The 19,993-nt window shown below is 41.8% G+C and overlaps 2 protein-coding genes across 2 annotated transcripts; one reads left to right on the top strand and one right to left on the bottom strand.

The window, feature by feature from the left end:
- Positions 1–315: 315 nt before the first annotated feature.
- LOC130838769 (nuclear receptor-binding factor 2-like) lies at positions 316–1,911 on the top strand. Its single transcript, XM_057712274.1, is given in 2 exon segments — positions 316–551; positions 554–1,911. Coding segments are annotated over 2 exon segments (870 nt in total). The 5' UTR covers positions 316–437; the 3' UTR covers positions 1,310–1,911.
- A 5,288-nt stretch (positions 1,912–7,199) lies between these two features.
- On the bottom strand, positions 7,200–17,716 carry FCAR (Fc alpha receptor). The gene is made up of 5 exons (XM_057710922.1): positions 17,683–17,716; positions 16,307–16,342; positions 12,120–12,404; positions 9,977–10,264; positions 7,200–7,477 (listed from the first exon to the last, which is right to left on the bottom strand). The coding sequence occupies exons 1-5, from the start codon at positions 17,714–17,716 to the stop codon at positions 7,200–7,202; spliced, it is 921 nt and encodes a 306-aa protein (XP_057566905.1).
- Positions 17,717–19,993: the final 2,277 nt, after the last annotated feature.

Below are 19,993 nucleotides of genomic sequence, written 5' to 3'. Positions count from 1 at the left end.
CAGAATGGAATGATACTTGTTATAATATTTCAATAAAATACAATTTTTAAGCAAAAATATATTTTATATGTTACATAATGACATTCCATTAGTCTGTTATAAAGCAGAAATTAAAATATTAAGTACTTTACGATTATATTTTCAGGGATCATTTCTATAGTTCATTACTAGAAAATATTCAGTGCTTTAATATATTTTATTTATTTTTAAAAATCTCTTTATTGGGGTGCGTGTCCGCGGCACCGGGGGCGGGCCCGCGGCGCGGCGCCGGAGGAGGAAGTGGTACGGTTGTCGCCCCCTCTGTGCCCGCCGCTGGCTCCCGGGGCGCGGAGTAGGGCCGCAGTCGCTGCCGCTGCGTCGCGCTCTCCAGCTTTTCCCATCCATGTGCCCGGGCTCCGTCGTTCCCCTTCCTCAGGCCGCCGCTTACCCCGGGGTCTATGGAAGTAATGGAAGGACCCCTCAACCTGGCTCATCAACAGAGCAGACGAGCAGATCGTTTATTAGCTGCAGGAAAGTACGAAGAGGCTATTTCTTGTCACAAAAAGGCTGCATTGCAGCCTATCTTTCTGAAGCTATGAAGCTGACACAGTCTGAGCAGGCTCATTTGTCACTGGAACTGCAAAGGGATAGCCACATGAAACAGCTCCTCCTCACCCAGGAGAGGTGGAAGAGGGCAAAGCGGGAGGAAAGATTGAAAGTCCAGTGGAGCACAGACAAGGATGCCGCTGCCCAGCTTCAGGCATCTCACAGAACCTCTGCTGAGGATGCAGACAGCCAGAGCCCCCTACTCTCTCAGAAGTACAGCCCTTCCGTAGAGAAGCACTTGCCGGAAATTCAGGGGGTCTTTGACAGGGATCCAGACACACTACTGTTTTTACTTCAGCAGAAGAGCGAGCCAACAGAGCTGTGCATTGGAAGCAAAGCCCCAAAAGATGATAAAACAATTATAGAGGAGCAGGCAACCAAAATTGCAGATTTGAAGAGGCATGTGGAATTCCTTGTGGCTGAGAATGAAAGATTAAGGAGAGAAAATAAACAGTTAAAGGCTGAAAAGGCCAGACTTCTAAAAGGCCCAGTAGAAAAGGAGCTTGATGTAGATGCTGATTTTGTAGAAAAGTCAGAGTTATGGAGCTTGCCACCACATTCAGAAACTGCTACAGCCTCTTCAACCTGGCAGAAGTTTGCATCAAATACTGGGAAAGCCAAGGATATTCCAATACCCAATCTTCCTCCCTTGGATTTTCCATCTCCAGAACTTCCCCTCATGGAGCTCTCTGAGGATATCCTGAAAGGACTTATGAATAATTAAAATGGAAGGCCATAGAAGAGGTGAAAAAAGGAAATAATATGGTAATTCAGTTAATCCAGCAAAAATCAAAAAGGGAAAACCACATGCAAGGGTAATCCCGGAGATGCTGCATCTGGCACACTGCAGAGAAGAGGCATTGACGGACTCGGAAGCAGTCACTGTGAAATTTGTCACGCATCAGATTTACGGACTCGAGCTAATGATTCCAGACTTGGCAGACACTAAACTCTTGGAGGTTCACTTTCTCCTGATACAAACCAAATGGCTACCTGGAATAATTTTTTTCAAGCAACAATTATTTTTCTTATTCAGGGTTAAAATGTGTAAAGTATGTTATGTGTAATTAATCTGTAATGCCATAAATGATAATGCAAAACCTAAATAATATGGTTGCCTGAGGGGCCGCCTTGTGTTTGAAGCATGCTCCTATCATGCATTGACCGTACGCATCTCGTTATGCACATTTCCTCTGTTTGTTAATAAGGTGTGTAAGACACACCGTTCTAGAAGAAACTGTGTGCCACACTTTGCACTACTCGTAACATAATGATAACCTCAAGACTATCAGGAGAAATATTTAAATTTCCATTTTATGAAGAAAGGAACCAAATTATTAGTTATGCTTTTTTTTTTAAAAAAATTACCAGTTTACATAATTGATCAGGGTGCATTTTAAGTTCTAACTTTTTTTGTTTATTGTATAATGCATCATTTGAAAATACCAAGGAAATATCCTTTTGTTTTTAATGATGCATGAGTGGAAGTAATGCTAGTTGGCAGTATTTGATTGTAAGAAATCAATAAAGTAATTGTATTTAAAAAAAACTCTTTATTGGAATATAATTGCTTTACACTGTTGTATCAGTTTTTGCTGTACAACAAAGTGAATCATCTGTATTTGCACATGTGTCTCCATATCCCCTCCCTCCCACGACTCCCTCCCACCCTCCCTATCCCGGCCCTCTAAGTCATCACCCGTCATTGAGTTGATCTCCCTGTGTTATGTAGCAGCTTCCCACTAGCTATCTATTTTACATTTGACAGTGTATATATGTCAATGCTACTCTCTCACTTCGTCCCAGCTTCCCCTTTGCCCCCCACTCCCCCCGCCCCATGTCCTCCAGTCCGTTCTCTACATCTGCATTTTTATTCTTGCCCTGTCACTGGGTTCATCAGTACCATTTTTCTTAGATTTCATATAAATGAGTTAGCATATGGTATGTGTTTTTCTCTTTCTGACTTACTTCGCTCTGTATGACAGGCTCTAGGTTCATTCACCTCACTACAAATAACTCAATTTTGTTCCTTTTTATGGCTGAGTAATATTGCATTGTATATATGTAACACATCTTCTTTATCCATTCATCTGTTTTTTTTCCCACTAAATGAACTGTTTATTGAACACGTTATGAAGTACATGGTCCTGTGTTACCAAACCAGTCTCATGTGTAACTTTGCACAAGATTTTCAGAGACTCTAGATCAAAGGTTTTATACTTTTTTGAACAAGAAATCCACAGGAAAAAAATATGATTTGCATTGTCACCCAGCACACTCATCCTCCTACACATATAGTAGCATGGAGCCCTACTTATTTTTATTTGAAATGCACCTTTACTTTCTGTGCTTTTCTATCTTCTATCTATTAGTTTCAGGTGTACAACATAATGATTTTCTTTTAAGCTCTTTATTGGAATATAATTGCTTTACACTCTTGTACCAGCTTTTGAGGTACACCAAAGTGAATCAGCTGTATTTATACATATATCCCCATTCCATTCATCTGTTGATGGGCATTTAGGTTGCTTCCATGTCCTGGCTATTGTAAATAGTGCTGCAGTGAACATTGTGGTACATGTTTCTTTTTGGATTATGGTTTTCTCAGGGTATATGCCCAGGAGTGGGATTGCTGGGTCATATGGTAGTTTCATTTTTAGTTTTTTAAGGAAACTCCAAACTGTTTTCCATAGTGGCTGTACCAGCTTACATTCCCACCAACAGTGCAGGAGGATTCCCTTTTCTACACACCCTCTCCAGCATTTATTGTTTCTAGATTTTTTGATGATGGCCATTCTGACAGGTGTGAGGTGATACCTCATTGTGGCTTTGAGTTGCATTTCTCTAATGATTAGTGATGTTGAGCATCTTTTCATGTGTTTGTTGGCCATCTGTATGTCTTCTTTGGAGAAAGGTCTGTTTATGTCTTCTGCCCATTTTTGGATGGGGTTATTTGCTTTTTTGGTATTAAGCTGCATGAGCTGCTTGTATATTTTGGAGATTAATCCTTTGTCCTTTGCTTCATTGGCAAATATTTTCTCCCATTCTGAGGGTTGTCTTCTTGTCTTGTTTATGGTTTCTTTCGCTGTGCAAAAGCTTTTAAGTTTTATGAGGTCCCATTTGTTTATTCTTGATTTTATTTCTATGATTCTAGGAGGTGGGTGAAAAAGGATCTTGCTTTGATGTACATCATAGAGTGTTCTGCCTATGTTTTCCTCTAGGAGTTTTAACGTGTCTGGCCTTACATGTAGGTCTTTAATCCATTTGGAGTTTATTTTTGTGTATGGTGTTAGGAAGCGTTCTAATTTTATTCTTTTAAATGTAGCTGTCCAATTTTCCCAGCACCACTTACTGTAATATATTTTAAATGCAAAATGTGTCCATTGTTCTTTTTTTTAAGGTGTGAGGGGATATCTCAGTGTTGTTTTGATTTGCATTTCTCTGATAATTAAGATGTTGAGCATCTTTTAACGTGCCTGTGGGCCATCTGTGTGTCTTCTTCCCTGTATCTTTGGTGTCTAAAAAGGCATCACAATACCCACGATCATTTATGGTTTTTTTCTAAGAGTTTTATAGTTTTCGTTTTACATTTAGATCTGTGACCCGTTTTGAGTTCACTTTTGTAAAGGGTGCGAGGTCTGTGTCTAGATTCCTTTTTTTTTGCGTGTGGATGCCCAGCGGGCGCAGCACCGTCTGTTGAAGAGACTGCCTTTGCTCCGTTGTGTTGCTCTTGCTCCTTTATGAAACATCAGCTGACTGTATTTATATGCGTTTATTTCTGAGCTATCTATTCCAGTCTATGGATCTATTGGTCTATTTTTTGGTCAATAACACACTCTTGGTTACTTATAGTAATTCTTGAAGCTGGTATGGAAATGGGGGCGAGCGCTACCCTTGCATCACACGAGTAATGACCCTTTCCTCCTGCATTTCTGCTGCGGAGCTCACCAGCAGGGCCACCCGGAGTGGAACGGTTTACTCCAGCAGTGCGCGGAGATCTAAAGATAAAATCATCGTCAGAGGCAAGGCATCTGCCAGCCAGACTTGAAACACAGTTCCTGCATGTAGGCACTGTTCTGAGTGGCTGGCAGCTTCATTCATTGAGTTCTCACGATACCCCGATGACGTTGATAGCGTTTACGCCACCGTTTCCAGGTAAGGAACTGAAGCCCACATAAGTTAAATAAATGCCATGTTTTATCCAGCTCATTAGGGGGGCTGGGTGATCACCTGAGGGCAGTCATGCCCTCCATTCTTGCGAAGTTTGTCTCTGGTTTCTCATGTACTCCTCTGTATCTATTTAGTCTGGCCTCAGTTTTCACCTTAAGCTTACACCTGTACTCCTAGGGCTATCCCCATATGCACACGATAAGCCCTGTTGGAGAGGATGGATTTCAAGTCATGACTCAACCACTGAGGGTGTTATTAATAATTTAATCATTTTTGATATTTGAAAAAACTCAACTTAATTGAGATATAATGTACATACTATACAATTTACCATTTAAAATGTAGAATTCAGTGGTTTTTATTATATTCACAGAGTTGCTCAACCATCACCACAATCTAATTTCAGAACTTTTTAATACCCCCCCCCCCAAAAAAAACCCCTCTAACAGCACTAGCACTCACTGTCCAATACCTCCTCACTTTCCCAGTGTTGGGCAACCACTAATGTACTTTCAGTTTCTATAGACCACAAAGAACTTTTTAAAAGTTGTAGTAAAACATACATAACACAAAATTTACCATTTTAATTGTTTTTAAAAGCTTTTTATTATGGTAAAAAACCCCCACATACATGAAACTTACTGTCTACCATTTTTAAGTGTATGGTTCAGTAGTGTGAAGTACATTTACACTGTTGTGAGGCAAATTTCTAGAACTTTCTCATCTTGAAAAACTGAAACGCTATACCCCCCAAAGGGGAGTTGTTGTTTAATGAGTACAGGGTTTCATTTTAACCATTTTTAAGTGTACAGTTCAGCAGCATTAGCACATTTACATCATCATGCAGTCATCACCACCATCCATCTCTAGAGTTGTTTCATCTTCCCAAACTGAAACTCTGTATCCATATATTTATATCACTATACAAATCACATCATTTCTGAGCCTCTGTTTGCTCATGTAACATGACTGATTGTCATGCGATTGATTGAATTAAAATTCACCGCATTACAGTACGCTCATATAAATGAAACAACCAGCATAACGCCTAACACAGCACTGAAAGTCATATATATGGGAGAATAATCTGAAGAAGATTGGATATACTTATATGTATAACTGATTCACTTTGCTGTACAGCAGAAACTAACACAACATTGTAAATTAACTATACTCCAATAAAAATTTTTAAAAAAATGAACTGAAAGCCATCGATTATAAGCCACCATACACCTTGCCCTTAAGCAAGAGCCTTATACTTAACCTAAATCAACCCAGTATATGATCGCTCAAAGGCTAATGCACTCACTATTCAGTGTCTGAAATAAAAAGGCAAAGCCGAATTTATTATTATTATAGTAAGGGAGCGTTATGCTGGCCAGGTAACAGTGTCTCTGATTGGCTGCCACTCACCAGCGTGTTTGATGGAGCGAACCTGTTTCTGATTGGCTGACATTTAGAAGCAGGGAGCTGTCTGATTAGTTGAATGGCCAAGGTGCGTGGTCATTGACGATGGGTTATAAACCCATTCTTATGGCTACTTGCCGTTGTCGTCGCTACAGGAAAATCAAGCAGTTTCCTAGGAGTGCAGGACCCTTTCATTGTCAGAACCCCTCTTGTAGACAAAACTGTGTAGGTGAAGCTAATCTTTTGCTTCTCTCAGAACAAAACTCGATTTCATCTTTCCAGTCTATTTAGATCTGATATAAAGACTCTCATTAGTCCTCCTCTGAAATTGTGGCAGTTCCCTGTTGTTTATCTGTCTCAGTCACTAACATTTCCTTGGTCAACTTATTTATTCGTAACCTCAACAAATATTTCCAAACAGTTCATATTTTCTAGACCTTTTGATGAATACTACGAAAAGATGAATCAATAGACTAAGTAGCTTAAAGTGCTGACATAACCCAAAGGAGGTGTTTCTTTGGCTGTTTGCACAAGTCCGTTTACTTTACATTGGAGGCAGAGACGTTTTGAAGTGGGTTAGTTTCATAAGAACAGAAGAGTCGTCTTAAGAGTCGGAAACGCATACATTAACACACAAATGTTTCTGTAGGGAAAACTAGAAGCACACATGTCGCGGAATATACGCTATGTTGAGTGGACAGTATTCATAATTAATTATTAATATTCATAATTAATGGACTTCTAGGTGTTAAGGTCTTCTATAGGAGGATGTAATGGTATTTGGTTTTGCTGATAAATTCAAGACAAAATGAATTTATGAGCCAGAACTTCTATAGCGGAAGGGTGAAAAACAGCAAGGAGAATTGAGAATGCTTTGCATTCCTTTTATCACAGGAAAAGAGTTAAGTGGAGATTATACTGAGAATTTTATCACCAATGTCTAGCAGGGTGGGCTGCAAATATATCAGATCCATGTAAGAAAATACCATTTGATTGGTTTGAAAAGGGATCCATGCTTGTTAGTACCTCATTCTCCCTTATGTTCTCCAGGTAGCTTTGCGGAACTCAAGTGCCGGCTCTTCTACTTCAGAGCCTGGTGTCTCCTGGTGGCCCTTAGTAGTTAGTCCAAAGCTCCATTCTGCCTGAGTTTTCTGTCTACTCCAGCTCAATTCCGGCAAATCTTGCTGGTCTTCCTTGTGTGGAACCTGATGGCCCAGCCAATTTTCAGCCAGAATGGCCAAGAGAACCACCAGGACCAGCCCTGCCACGCCCATTCGAATCAAATTCTCCGTGGTGTAATCTTTGTTGATGGTATCTAGAGGCATGGTTAGAAGGAGATAAATGATTGCTGGTTGTGTTTTATTCTGTCCCAACCCAAGAGCCCTGGAAAGGGAGCTCATTTCCCTGTTTGTGGTTTCACTGGGACCCCCTCCTTCATGAGCGCCATACTTCATCTTAAGCCTGGGCCCAAGGTTGTGGTTCCCAGGGGGTCTTGTCAAAGGGGGAGGAGGTGGGTATGAGGATGTTGTGTTTACTTTTCATTCCCTTCTCACATGGCAGTTTCACTGAATGTCTAATCATATTCCTGCAACATCCTCATAGATCCAGAGCCTGAAATTCTCTCCTCTGCACCTTCTTCACCCCACATAAGAATGTGTGTTGCTTTCTCACACATGACAAAGGGTACAGGATGGTTGGTATCTGGGAAGGAATTAGGAGAAAAATTTCAGATAAACTTAGGGAAAATTTGGGACTTCCCTGGCAGTCCAAGTGTTAAGACTCTGTGCTCCCACTGTCAGGGACATGGGTTCGATCTCTGCTCAGGGAACCAGGATCCTGCATGCCGTGCAGCTGAAAAAAACCCCAAAACCAAACCAAACCAAACAAACCACAAAAAAACAGAACACAAAAAACTTAGGGAAATTTATCTCCACAATTGTGTGATCTTTCACTAGACATTTCTGTTCACTGAACCTTTGAAAAAAATTTCTCCATTTGTTTTATGGACTTCATGGGCCCCTATTCCTCTCAAAGATGTAATAAAATACTGTGAAATTACAATGCTCAGAAATCCTAGTAACCCTCTCGTGTTAAAATACAGAAATCAACTCCGAGTGGATTTGGAATTCCAAATAAATTCCTAATTGCAAAGTGCAAAATATTTCAAGTTTGGGTATATAATACAAGAGAGGATCATCTTGACATTGGGATAGGAGATAATTTCTAAAACAAGATACAGTGATTATCTACTCTAAAGGAAAAGGCTAATAAATTCACCCCTCGTCCACGGTTGCCCTGTTACCCCTGCACTAATAATTGAAAAGACCATTCAGTTTACCTGATCTTACAGTGCCATGACTATCATATTTGCTTAGCTTGTGGAATGACTGGACAAGGCAAATGTGAGACAAATGTGGTCACCTTGCTCAGCAATCAGCAGCTGCTTTCCTCTGCTATAACTCTTGTTTTCTCCCTCTGGACAGCATGATGTATGCAAACAATACAAAAATGAAACTTTTCTTTTTTTGGCCACGTGACGTGGCTTTCGGGGTCTTAGTTCCCCAACCAGTGATTGAACCCGTGTCCCCTGCAGTGGAAGCACAGAGTCTTAACCACTGGACACCAGGGTAGTCCCTTGATAGAGTTTTTTATAGTCTTCCCCATGAGCCATAAGTTACCAGTAAACCACTCCAAGAGGATTCTAGTATTGTAGGTTAGTTTCAGGATTCCCAGCTGTAACGAAGCATGTGAAAAAGGAAGAGGATTAGTCAAAGGTTGTGTCTGGTATCTACTGTCTCAACAACACCTCTTAATGTGATTCCGAACATTGGCCTCTTTTTTCTTAACAGGACACGTGTTTTCAAAGGACACTGTCTGGAGAATTTGAGGAGAGGATGTGAAAGTTAAATGTGATGTGGGTGAGAAGTGCTTCTTCTCTCTCTTTTTAAAAAAAAATTTATTTTATATTAGAGTACAGTTGATTAACAATGTTGTGTTAGTTTTAGGTGTACAGCAAAGTGATTCAGTTATACATACATGTGTATCTATTCTTTTTCAATTTCTTTTCCCATTTAGGTTACATAATATTGAGCAGAGTTCCCTGTGCTGTACAGTAGGTCCTTGTTGGTTATCTATTTTATATATACTAGTGTGTACATGTCAATCCCAAACTCCCTAACTATCCCTCCCTCTCCACCCTCCCCCCAGTAACTTTAAGTTTGTTCGCTAAGTTTGTGAGTCTGTTTCTGTTTTGTAAATAGGTTCATTTGTAACATTTTTTTTAAGATTCTGACTTACTTCACTGAGCATGAGTGTCCTATCATCCATGTGCTGCAAATGGCATTATTTCATTCTTTTTTATGGCTGAGTAATATTCCATTGTGTATATACATATACACCACATCTTCTGCTGGAGAGGGAGTGGAGAGAAGGGAACCCTCCTACACTGTTGGTGGGAATGTAAATTGGTATAGCCACTGTGGAGAACAGTATGGAGGTTCCTTAAAAAACTAAAAATAAGCTACCACATGATCCTTCAATCCCGCTCCTGGACATATGTCCAGAGAAAAACATGGTCCGAAAGGATACACACACCCCAATGTTCATTGTAGCACTGTTTACAATAGCTAAGACATGGACACAACCTAATTGTCCATCGACAGAGGAATGGATAGAGAAGTGCTTCTTCTCTCTTCGTGGTCCTCTGAGTAATGACTCAGTGCATCTCTTTTTATTCCTGCCTGATGCCAAGGCCCTGGACAGCCAGCCTGAGCCCTGAGAAGGAGGACATAAGTCTGGGTGGGGGTGCACTTACCTGTGACCACAAGCTCCAGGGCGTTACTGGGGGCTGACCATACATAAGGGCTGCCACTGTACCAACTGTAGCATGTGTAGATCCCGGAGAAGTTGAGATTCACAGGACCCAGAATGAAGTCACCCCAGTGCCCCCCATTTTGGCGCTGTGACAGAGGGGCCCCTCCCTCCTTGCTCAGTGAAAATCTATCCAATGAGATGTGTGCTGAACGGCATCGGAGGGAAACATTCGCCCCTGTCATCACCACAAGGCCCCCATCAGTGGAGAGGAAGGGTTTGTCATACAAGCCTAAAAGAGAAGAGAGTGAGCTGTTAGCAAGATTTTGCGTGTTTCCCCTGTGTCCCTGCCATTCATGTTGGGTCCATGCTAAGAGAAGGGAATAAGCTGACGTTTCCTGCTGCAAAGGAATGGGAGGTGGTAACATCCCATTTCACTACTACAGAACCCGTATTCTGTCCCAAATTGCTGTAGATAGAGCTGAGCGAACAAGCAGATGAGATGCCATCTTTGAGAGAGAACAATCTAGTCTCTAAAGCTAGAAGCACCACACGATTCTGTTCCCAATTCCAACATGTGGGTTTCTCCCCAAACCACTGGGCAATTCTCAGACACCAGCTGGGCGTCCCACAGGTCAACTCAAGTCTGACACTCACTACCTGGCAGTCACGTCAGATCCTGCAGGTTAAGGGTTCAGTCCTACAAGACTCCCCCACTTTAGACGCCAATCAAAAGTCCAGGGTGTCACCTGTGCTTCTGACTCAATGGCTATAAATCAGAAGTTCCCAGGACCCAGTTCTTGGGTTCAATTAATTTGCTAGAGTGGCTGACGGAACTTGGGAAACCAGTTTGCTTACTAGATCACTGGTTTATCATGAAAGCACGTATCAGGAGCAGCCAGATGGAAGAGACGCACAGGGCTTAATTACAGAGTCAAGACAGGTTAAATCACTGGCCATCTGTGATTGATTTAACCTCCAGCCCTTCTGCCCTCCTTGGAGGTCAGGTGGGGATGGGCTGAAAGTTCCAACTCTCCAATCGTTTGGTTGGTTCCCCTGGCAACCAGCCCCCATCCTTAGGTGCTTTCCAAAAGTCACCTCATTAACGTAAACTCAGGTGTGGTTAAAAGGGATTTCTTATGGAAATGAAGCACGTTTATTGCTCAGCGCTTAGGGAACCCCAAGAGTTTTAGGAGCTCTGTGCTAGGAATGGGGATGAAGACAAAATATATATATATGTATATTTCTTATTATAAATCACAATATCACAAGCCATATGTTGGGGAAAAGAGGAGATGGTATCCAGAGAGTCTGAGGAGCTATGTCAGGGGCTGAAGGAGGTGACATTGTGTAAAAAGAATAGGTAGAAGGACCTGGAAATTCAGGGCATAACCTTCTAGAAACACAGGGTTAGGGCATCCTAGGGACAGAGCTTAAAACTGAGAGCTGGGCTCATGCAGCGGGAGCATAGCTCCACACTGCTTAGGGGTGAGCTGCACAGAGTGATTCCTTCCATGTGGAACGGGAAGGCAGGAGGAGGACTAACGTTACAGCAGAGAAACCTGACAAACACTATCTATCTCAGCCAGGTGTCCCAGCTCAGCATCACAGCCGTGTTCACTGGTATAGCACGTACCCTTGATGTGCTGTGATTAAAAGTGGCACTGGGTCTTGGTGGTCTTCTGCACAGGGACCCATAGCCCCTGTCTTATCCTGAGTAAAACATCAGACAGTTTCCAATGGTGGGGCATCCTGCAAAATACCAGAGCAGCACCCCTCAAAACTGTCAAGGTCATCAAAGACAAGGAAAGTCTGAGAAACTTCCACAGCCAAGAGGAGCCTAAAGAGACATGACAAATGAACACAATGTGGGATGGGATCCCGGAAGAGATGAAGGATGTTAGGTAAACACTAAAGATATCTCAGTGAACTTTGGCTCATTATAATGTGTCAATACCAGTTTACTAACCATAAGGGATGCATCATACTAAAGGAAAATGTTGGCAACTGGGTGCTGCTATACGGGAACTCTCTGTTGTATCTCCTCAATTTCCCTGGAAATCTGAAACGGTTCTAAAAGTAGCATCTCTAGAAAAAATAAGAAAGGAAAAAGACCTGAGGGTCAGAGACCCTGAATTTGGCCTCACCTGTCACCACCAGCTCCAGGGCTTCACTATACACTGACTGGCTGAAATGTTTCTTGTATTGGCACCGATAACGCCCTGCAGTGTTTGTATCCATGCGGTTAATGACGAACTCAGCCATCTCCTGAATTCTCAGTTTAGCCTCCACCACTTTGTATGTGGAGTTTCCCAGGATCTCCAGTTGATACAGATAAGACCCAGGAGTTCCCTGGCACAGGACCTTCACATACTCATTCCAGGGAATCACAGAACCGGGCGTGGCAGATAGGGTAGGAATGGAGAGATTCCCTAGAAGAAAATAGAGCCCAGACTCAGGTGGCCTGCCAAGGAGAAACCATACTTCTTTCTTTTGCTGTAGGGGGAACAAATAAATTAAGGTGTGACAGATTTATAATTCCTTCCTTTAAAAATTTTTTTGTGTGTGTTTCCTAATTGTGGTAAGATAAAACGTGTTATATAAACATAAAATTTAGCATTTAAACCATTTTTAAGTGTGCAGCTCAGTGGCCTTAATTACACCCTCCATATTGTGCAATCATCACCACCAGCTATTTTCAGGACTTTTGCATGATTTCAAACAAAAACCCTATAACCATTAAGCAATAACTCTCCACTCTCTCTTTCCTTAGGCCCTGGTCACTTCTAATCTACTTTCTGTCTCTGTGAATTTCCCTATCCTAGGTACCTTGTGTCAGTGGAATGGCATAATATTTGTCTTTCTGTGTCTGGTGTATTTTACTTAGTGTAATGTCATCGATTCATCCACATTGTAGCATGTGTCAGAATATCCTTCCTTTTTATGGCCGAGTAATATTCCACTGTATGTATAGACCACATTTTATTTATCCATTCATGTCAATGGGTATTTTGGTTGTCTCTACCTTTTGGTTATTGTGGGTAATGTTGCTAGGAACAATGGTGTACAAATATCTTGTTAGAATCCCTGCTTTCAATTTCTTTCGTTTTATATATATATAGAAGCGGAATTGCTGGATTGGATATTTAGTTTTTGAGGAACTGAAGGATTTTTTTTAAGCCTTTATTTGAATATAATTGCTTTACACTCTTGTACCAGCTTTTGAGGTACATGAAGGATTTTTTTGAGGAACTGAATTCCTTACTTTTTATATACATATTTTTTATTGAAGTGAAATTTACATAACATAAAATTAACCATTTTTAAAGTATACAGTACAGTGACATTCAGTATGTTCACAGTGTTGTGCCATCATCACCTCTATCTAGTTCCATTTTCATTGTCTGCAAAGGAGACCCCATACATGTTAATCCTACCCTCCCTGCAGCTCCTAGCAACCGCCAATCTGCCAGGCAGTTTGCTTGGTGTTTTGTTGCCATGGTAATCCTTATCAACATGCAATTCTGCTTTTCACTCTAACGTGAGGGTGCTGAAACTTGGAGAAGCCATGCCAGTTGCTCAAGGCCACAAATTGAAGAGTGGTGCAATCTGGTTTGGAAATTGGGAATATCTCACTCCAGATTCTCTGCTCTTTCCTCTGCAGTTGGGGAGAGCTCTATCTCCTGAAGCAAGTTGGAGAATAAAATGCAGGGGACAGCCAACAAGTGTCTGGTGAATGTAATGATTAGTTCTGTGAGAGAGGGCCAGAAGGCTGGGATTTGGATGTGGGATTTAGGCTGGAAGGGGATTTGGAAAGGTTTGGGGGACACGAAAGTGCTGGTTAGCTTCTTGGCACCAATCCATTCATACTGAGTGGCTTCGAGTGAGTGATTTTGCATGTTGGAGACTTCTGTCCTTGGCTTTAACCCCTACACAGAAACTAGCAAACAGGGGGAGGGACACCCCAAACCTGCTGGTTCACTTTGTTAAGGTCTATCATATATTTTAGACCTGAGAGTGGTGTGCTCAACTGCAGCTCTGTGAAGGGGGATAAGAAGGGAGTTTGCCGTCCCCTCCAGGACTGTTGTGAAGCAAGACAAACCCTGCAGGACTTCATCAATGTTCAGTACCGTTCACTCACCAATACCTCCATGTGTTTGTTATTCCGAAATACAGGGAGAGTTGGCTTCCATTAACCCAGGCACAGTGCTTATCTACCATCATGACTTAAACCAGTGGTTCTCAACAGGAGACAGTATTGTCTTGCAGGGGACAATCTGTCACTGTCTGGAGACATCTTTGGTTGTCACAATTGTGGTGGGAGATACTATTGGCATCTAGTGGGTGGAGGCCAAGGACACTGCTAAACACCCTATAATTCACAGGACCGCCCCTAAAACAAAGGATTATCCAGTCTCAAATGTCAATAGTACTGAGATTGAGAAACTCTGACATAAACAGACCCCTACCCTTAAGGGAATGCTGATGTAGAAAAAAGTCAGATATTAATTAAAAAACACACAAGTATGCAACTGTAGGTCACGATATATGGTTTGCAGTTCTGAAGGTGTAGAACTTGTAGGTCTGATAACAGACCTGAGGGAGGTCTGATAACAGACCTCTGCTGATATGTGAGGATGAGTAAGAGTTGCCTAGGCAATGTGCACAGGAAGGTCTGGAGCATTGCAGATAGGACAGTGGGAGAAATCCCTGAGTTAATAACGTGCAATGAGCGAAGGAGAAACTTAAATTAAGGTCAGCACAGGTGAAGAGCAGAGTCAGAGGGAGAGTGGAAGATGAGCTGGATGGGTAGTCCCAACCCAGGTGGGCAGAGCTTGAGAGACCTGGGGAATTTGGTAGGTTTTTCTGAAGATTGACTGCTGAGGACTTTTAAGAGGGAGGTAAATATATTCATATTTTAAAGATGCAAATAATCCAGGCTACAGTCTTTAGAAGGAACTGGAAGAAGGAAGACATGGATGGAGACTTCCCTGGTGGCACAATGGTTAAGAATCTGCCTGCCAATGCAGGGGACACGGGTTCAAGCCCTGGTCCAGGAAGATCCCACATGCTGCAGAGCAACTAAGCCCGTGCGCCACAACTACTGAGCCTGTGCTCTAGAGCCTGAGAGCCACAACTACTGAAGCCCACTCACCCTGGAGCCTGCATGCACAACTACTAAGCTCATGTGCTGCAACTACTGAAGCCCGCGTGCCTAGAGCCCCTGCTCCGCAACAAAAGAAGCCACCACAATGAGAAGCCTGAGCACCACAAGGAAGAGTAGCCCCTGCTCACCACAGGTAGAGAAGGCCCGCGTGCAGCAGTGAAGACCCAATGCTGCCAAAAAATAAATTAATTAAAAAAAAAAGAAGACATGGATGGACATGGGATTATACCCGTTAGGAGGACAAGGTGATTGGGGTGACAGAATATACAGTAGTAATTTAGTTCTACTTAGTGCTTGGTACTGTACCAGTACAGAGGAATATGCAGATTCTACAGGAGGGTTGGACTGGGTTGCACTAAAGCTGTGTCCCTTTACTTTTTATTTTTTAGCCCAAAGTCACACTTTTATTTATAATGTAAATATCCATTGTAGATAGAACTTGGGATTACTCATTGTGGAAGATAGGAGAGTAAATAAAATAAGTATGTCTTCTCAGAGAACCTTATGTTGTATCATTAATTAGCATTAAAAAGTAATGAATCAAGGAAAGTAGAGACTGGGGGCTTTGTAGAGTCCAGATAGCTTCCCTGCCATGATCCCCTTCACCATCATCAGCACAGGGAACACACCTACCATATGCATAACTTACTTCACATGCTTCAATTTAATCCTCGCAGTGATCCAGTGACGTAGATCCCATTATTAGTTTTATTTCTCTTTTATAGGTAAAGAAATTGGTTCTGAAAGTTGAAGCTACTTGCAAAAAGTTCTCTAAGGCAGTGTCCCTTTAAATGAAGCAAAGTGGATAGACTGGGGAAAGTTAGGTTGTGAAAAGAGGTACATTTGATATAGGAAGGATATTGGGCAATGGAAGATGACTCCTGACTTCCTCATCCCTGCAGTTGTGAATATTGAGTAAAATGTACATCTTTGATGGACAGTCAGCCTAACGGAGGCCAAGCCTAAATCCAGGTCCGAGCATGATGAGTTTGAGGGCTCCGAAGATAGCAAAGTGAGGTAGCCGTCATGCAGGGGAACACAGCAGGCAACTAGAATGGCCAATACAACTGGAATTCATTTGGGCTTTAAACTATCTCTCCAGCTCTTCTCTCCTGGAGCTGCCATGAGGATATAGAGGGACTGGAGGAGACTTCGGGGAACACTTACCATCCTGTGCCTGAATCTTCTGGCCAAGACAGAACACTGGAAGAGAGACATTCAGGAAAACTCAGTCCACCAATTTCCAATCGTTATTATAAATCACCCAACATAATGACATATAGAAGTCATTTTTTTAAGCTCTTTATTGGAATATAATTGCTTTACACTGTTGTGTCAGTTTTTTTTGTACATCAAAGTGAATCAGCTGTATTTATACATATATCCCCATATCCCCTCCCTCCCCAAACTCCCTCCAACCCTCCCTATCCCAGCCCTCTAAGGCATCACCCATCATCAAGTTGATCTCCCTGTGTTATGCAGCAGCTTCCCACTAGCTATCTATTTTACATTAGGTAGTGTATCTATGTCTATGCTACTCTCTCATTTGGTCCCAGCTTCCCCATTGCTCCCCCCCTCCCCTGTGTCCTCAAGTCCGTTCTCTACATCTGCATCTTTATTCTTGCCCTGTCACTGGGTTCATCAGTACCATTTTTTTTAGATTCCATATATATGAGTTAGCATACGGTATGTGTTTTTCTCTTTCTGGCTTACTTCACTCTGTATGACAGACTCTAGGTCTATCCACCTCATTACAAATAACTCAGTTTCATTCTTTTTTATGGCTGAGTAATATTCCATTGTATATATGTACCACCTCTTCTTTATCCATTCATTTGTTGATGGGCATTTAGGTTGCTTCTATGTCCTGGCTATTGTAAATAGTGCTGCAATGAACATTATGGTACATGTTTCTTTTTGGATTATGGTTTTCTTTGGGTATATGCCCAGTAGTGGGATTGCTGGGTCATATGGTAGTTCTATTTTTAGTTTTTTAAGGAACCTCCTATGGAAAACAGATGTCATTTTTTAATGATTTTCTTTTCTTTTTTTTAATTTTTTGGCTGCACCATGCGGCATGTGGGATCTTAGTTCCCTGACCAGGGATCAAACCCACTTCCCCTGCAGTGGGAGTGCAGATTCTTAACAACTGGACCGCTGGGGAAGTCCCACAGGTGATATTTTTCCTCCTACAGCAAACATAGCAAACCAGGCTCATCTTTTAGTTTTATCCTCCAGATTCCAGCCCCTTGGGGCTCTCGTCTGTAGGAACCCTGAACCATCGTGGATCTCCAGAAAACATGGCATGGGTTGAGTGAGCTCCACAAAGTCAACTTGACCACTTGATCACAGAGCGTTACAAGCTAGCATGGACTTGGGCAGACGCAGTTACAAATACCTGGGCAAAGACCATCTCTCCACTAAGGAGATCAGAATCTTCTTGGCAGCCACGAAAATCATTGAGTTCTCATGTTAAGAGAGACCTTGACTATTTCGGGATTCCCCCATCTTTCCCTCTAACCCACTTGCATCTGAGGACTCACCAAGGAAGAAGAGGGTGGTGTCTCTGGGCGCCATGGTTCTGACAACAGCCGGCCTCAGCCCAGTTAGCCTTTTGGTGCATATCAGCAGATGACAGATTCTCACAAGACTATAAGATGCACAGGAAGTATGAGATCAGAGTTCCTCATCAGAGAATTTCTACATCTGTTGCCCCAGAGGAATGGTTTCTTCCCAGAGAACTGGGAAGCTCTTGGATGAAGTCTAAGAGGAGATTAATCTTCCTGTTTGTGTTTCAGATGAGAAGTGAACATTTTCCTTAACCAATGTCTACCGGGGCTCAAATTCTTCCTTGGACAAGATCCCACATCCAGATGGGAGAGCTTGGGACAGACTATTAGATGGGTGCCACAAAGGCAGAGATGCTTCTCCATCAATCCATCAGTCAAAAGCCACATGGACTTGGCTGCCATGGGTCCATATGTCCTCCCGGGAACTTGTGGACCAAGTATATCCATGAATTGGGCTTGATCAGGCAGCCAGCATGCTCACGCTGAGAATTTTCTCAGTGCCAGCACGCAGACGAAGTTTTTTTTTCAGGAGGTATTCATCATCTCTGAAGAAAGAAACTCATATCTAAATCTGTATCTATATCTAAACTTGTAATCTATGATAGATGATGGATTGATAGATAGAGAGTATAGACTGGATAGATAGGTAGGTAGGTAGGTAGATAGACAGACAAATAGAGAGATAGATAAATTTGGTTATAGACACCTGGCTATCACTAGTTCTTCAAGTATGAGAAGTCAAATATTTCACATCAAACCGTCTACTGGCTGTCTCATTTTAATTGCAAGACATCACTCTTTTTGTTTTCAACTTTATTGAGATGTAACTGACATAACATTCTGTAAGTTTAAAGTGCACAATATGTTGATTTAATATCCTTCTATGCTGCAGAATGACGTCCACTGTGGCATTAGGTAATGCCTCCACAACCTCATATAATTGCCATTTGTTTCTTTTTGTTTTGTGGTGAGAACATTTAGATATACTCTCTCAGCAAGTTGTAAGTATAGGATACAGTATTGTTAATCATACTCCACATGCTATACATTATAGCCTTAGAAATTATTTATCTTATCATTGAAATTTTGTACCCTTTGACCAATATCTTCCCATTTCTCCATCCCCAGCCCCTGGTAACTTTGCCTTCCAGCACACCAAGTATTTTTTAAAGTCTTGAACCTCTCCCGTCTTTTGGAAAGCAAATCAAATATTTTTCTTTTTTTTTTAACCATTTTTTTATTATGTGGACCATGTTTGAAGTCTTTATTGAATTTGTTACAATATTGCTTCTGTCTTATGTTTTGGTTTTTTGGCCTCGAGGCATGAGGAACCTTAGCTCCCTGGTCCACATCCCCTGCTTTGGGAGACAAAGTCTCAACCACTGGACCGCTAGGGAAGTCCCTTTTTATGCAAATTTAAGTTGTGTCTTTTTTCATCATGCTTCATTAATTTCCATGTATATTTGTCAGCTGAAAATTTGCTGATGTAGATTGCAGAAAATTGCCCACATTCCAATTTTCTTTCTTATGATTTATGCTTTCTTTCTTTCTTTCTCTGTTGTCATTTGAATGTGATTAGGGTGGAGAGAAAAACAATGTCTGTGTTCTTGGTTGGGTATTTAAAATGAGTTAAAGGCGTTGTGAAAAAATTTGTGGATTGTAGGAGAATGATCTGATTAAAAATAGTATCATTATTGCTGAAAAACAAAGTGATTTTCTAGGAGGAAGGAAACATTAATTGGTTGACTTCTAGGAACTGGCCTGAGTCACATTTATTAACAAGCAGGAACACATTGTGTTAGCTCACCACAACCCCTGGGGTGAGTTTTTCCCTTTGTTACTTCCTTTTTGAAAGAGGAATGTTAAAGGGGCCCAGAATCTTTCCCATATATTGCTTTGTTCTCTCTGTCAGACCTATCTTGGCCCATTAATTTCAGTTTCATTAGATTCTGTTCTCTCTTGAGTCCAGATGAATAAAGATGAAACCCTAAGTTTTTAGTCCCAGACTTTGGGATGTTGAAAAGCTTCCTCGGACCTCTGGGGCTCAACCCCAAGATCTAGTCCATGAATCAGCAAACTTATTCTGTAACGAGTCAGAGAGTTAGTATCTTATGCTTTGCGGCCGTATAATCCCTGTCACAACTAAGCAGCCTTGCCATTGTAGCGCGACAGTATTTGAATGAGCGTGGCTGTGCCAATAAGACTTTATTTCCTAAACTAGGTAGGGGCCAGACTTGGCCTGTAGGCTGTAGATTGCCAACCCCATCTCCTAAAGCCCAGATAT

This window comes from Hippopotamus amphibius, chromosome 16 (genome assembly GCF_030028045.1).
Source record: "Hippopotamus amphibius kiboko isolate mHipAmp2 chromosome 16, mHipAmp2.hap2, whole genome shotgun sequence".
NCBI classification, from domain to species: domain Eukaryota; kingdom Metazoa; phylum Chordata; class Mammalia; order Artiodactyla; family Hippopotamidae; genus Hippopotamus; species Hippopotamus amphibius.
Note: the sequence above shows the minus strand (reverse complement) of the source record. Positions and strands in the feature narration are given on the sequence as shown.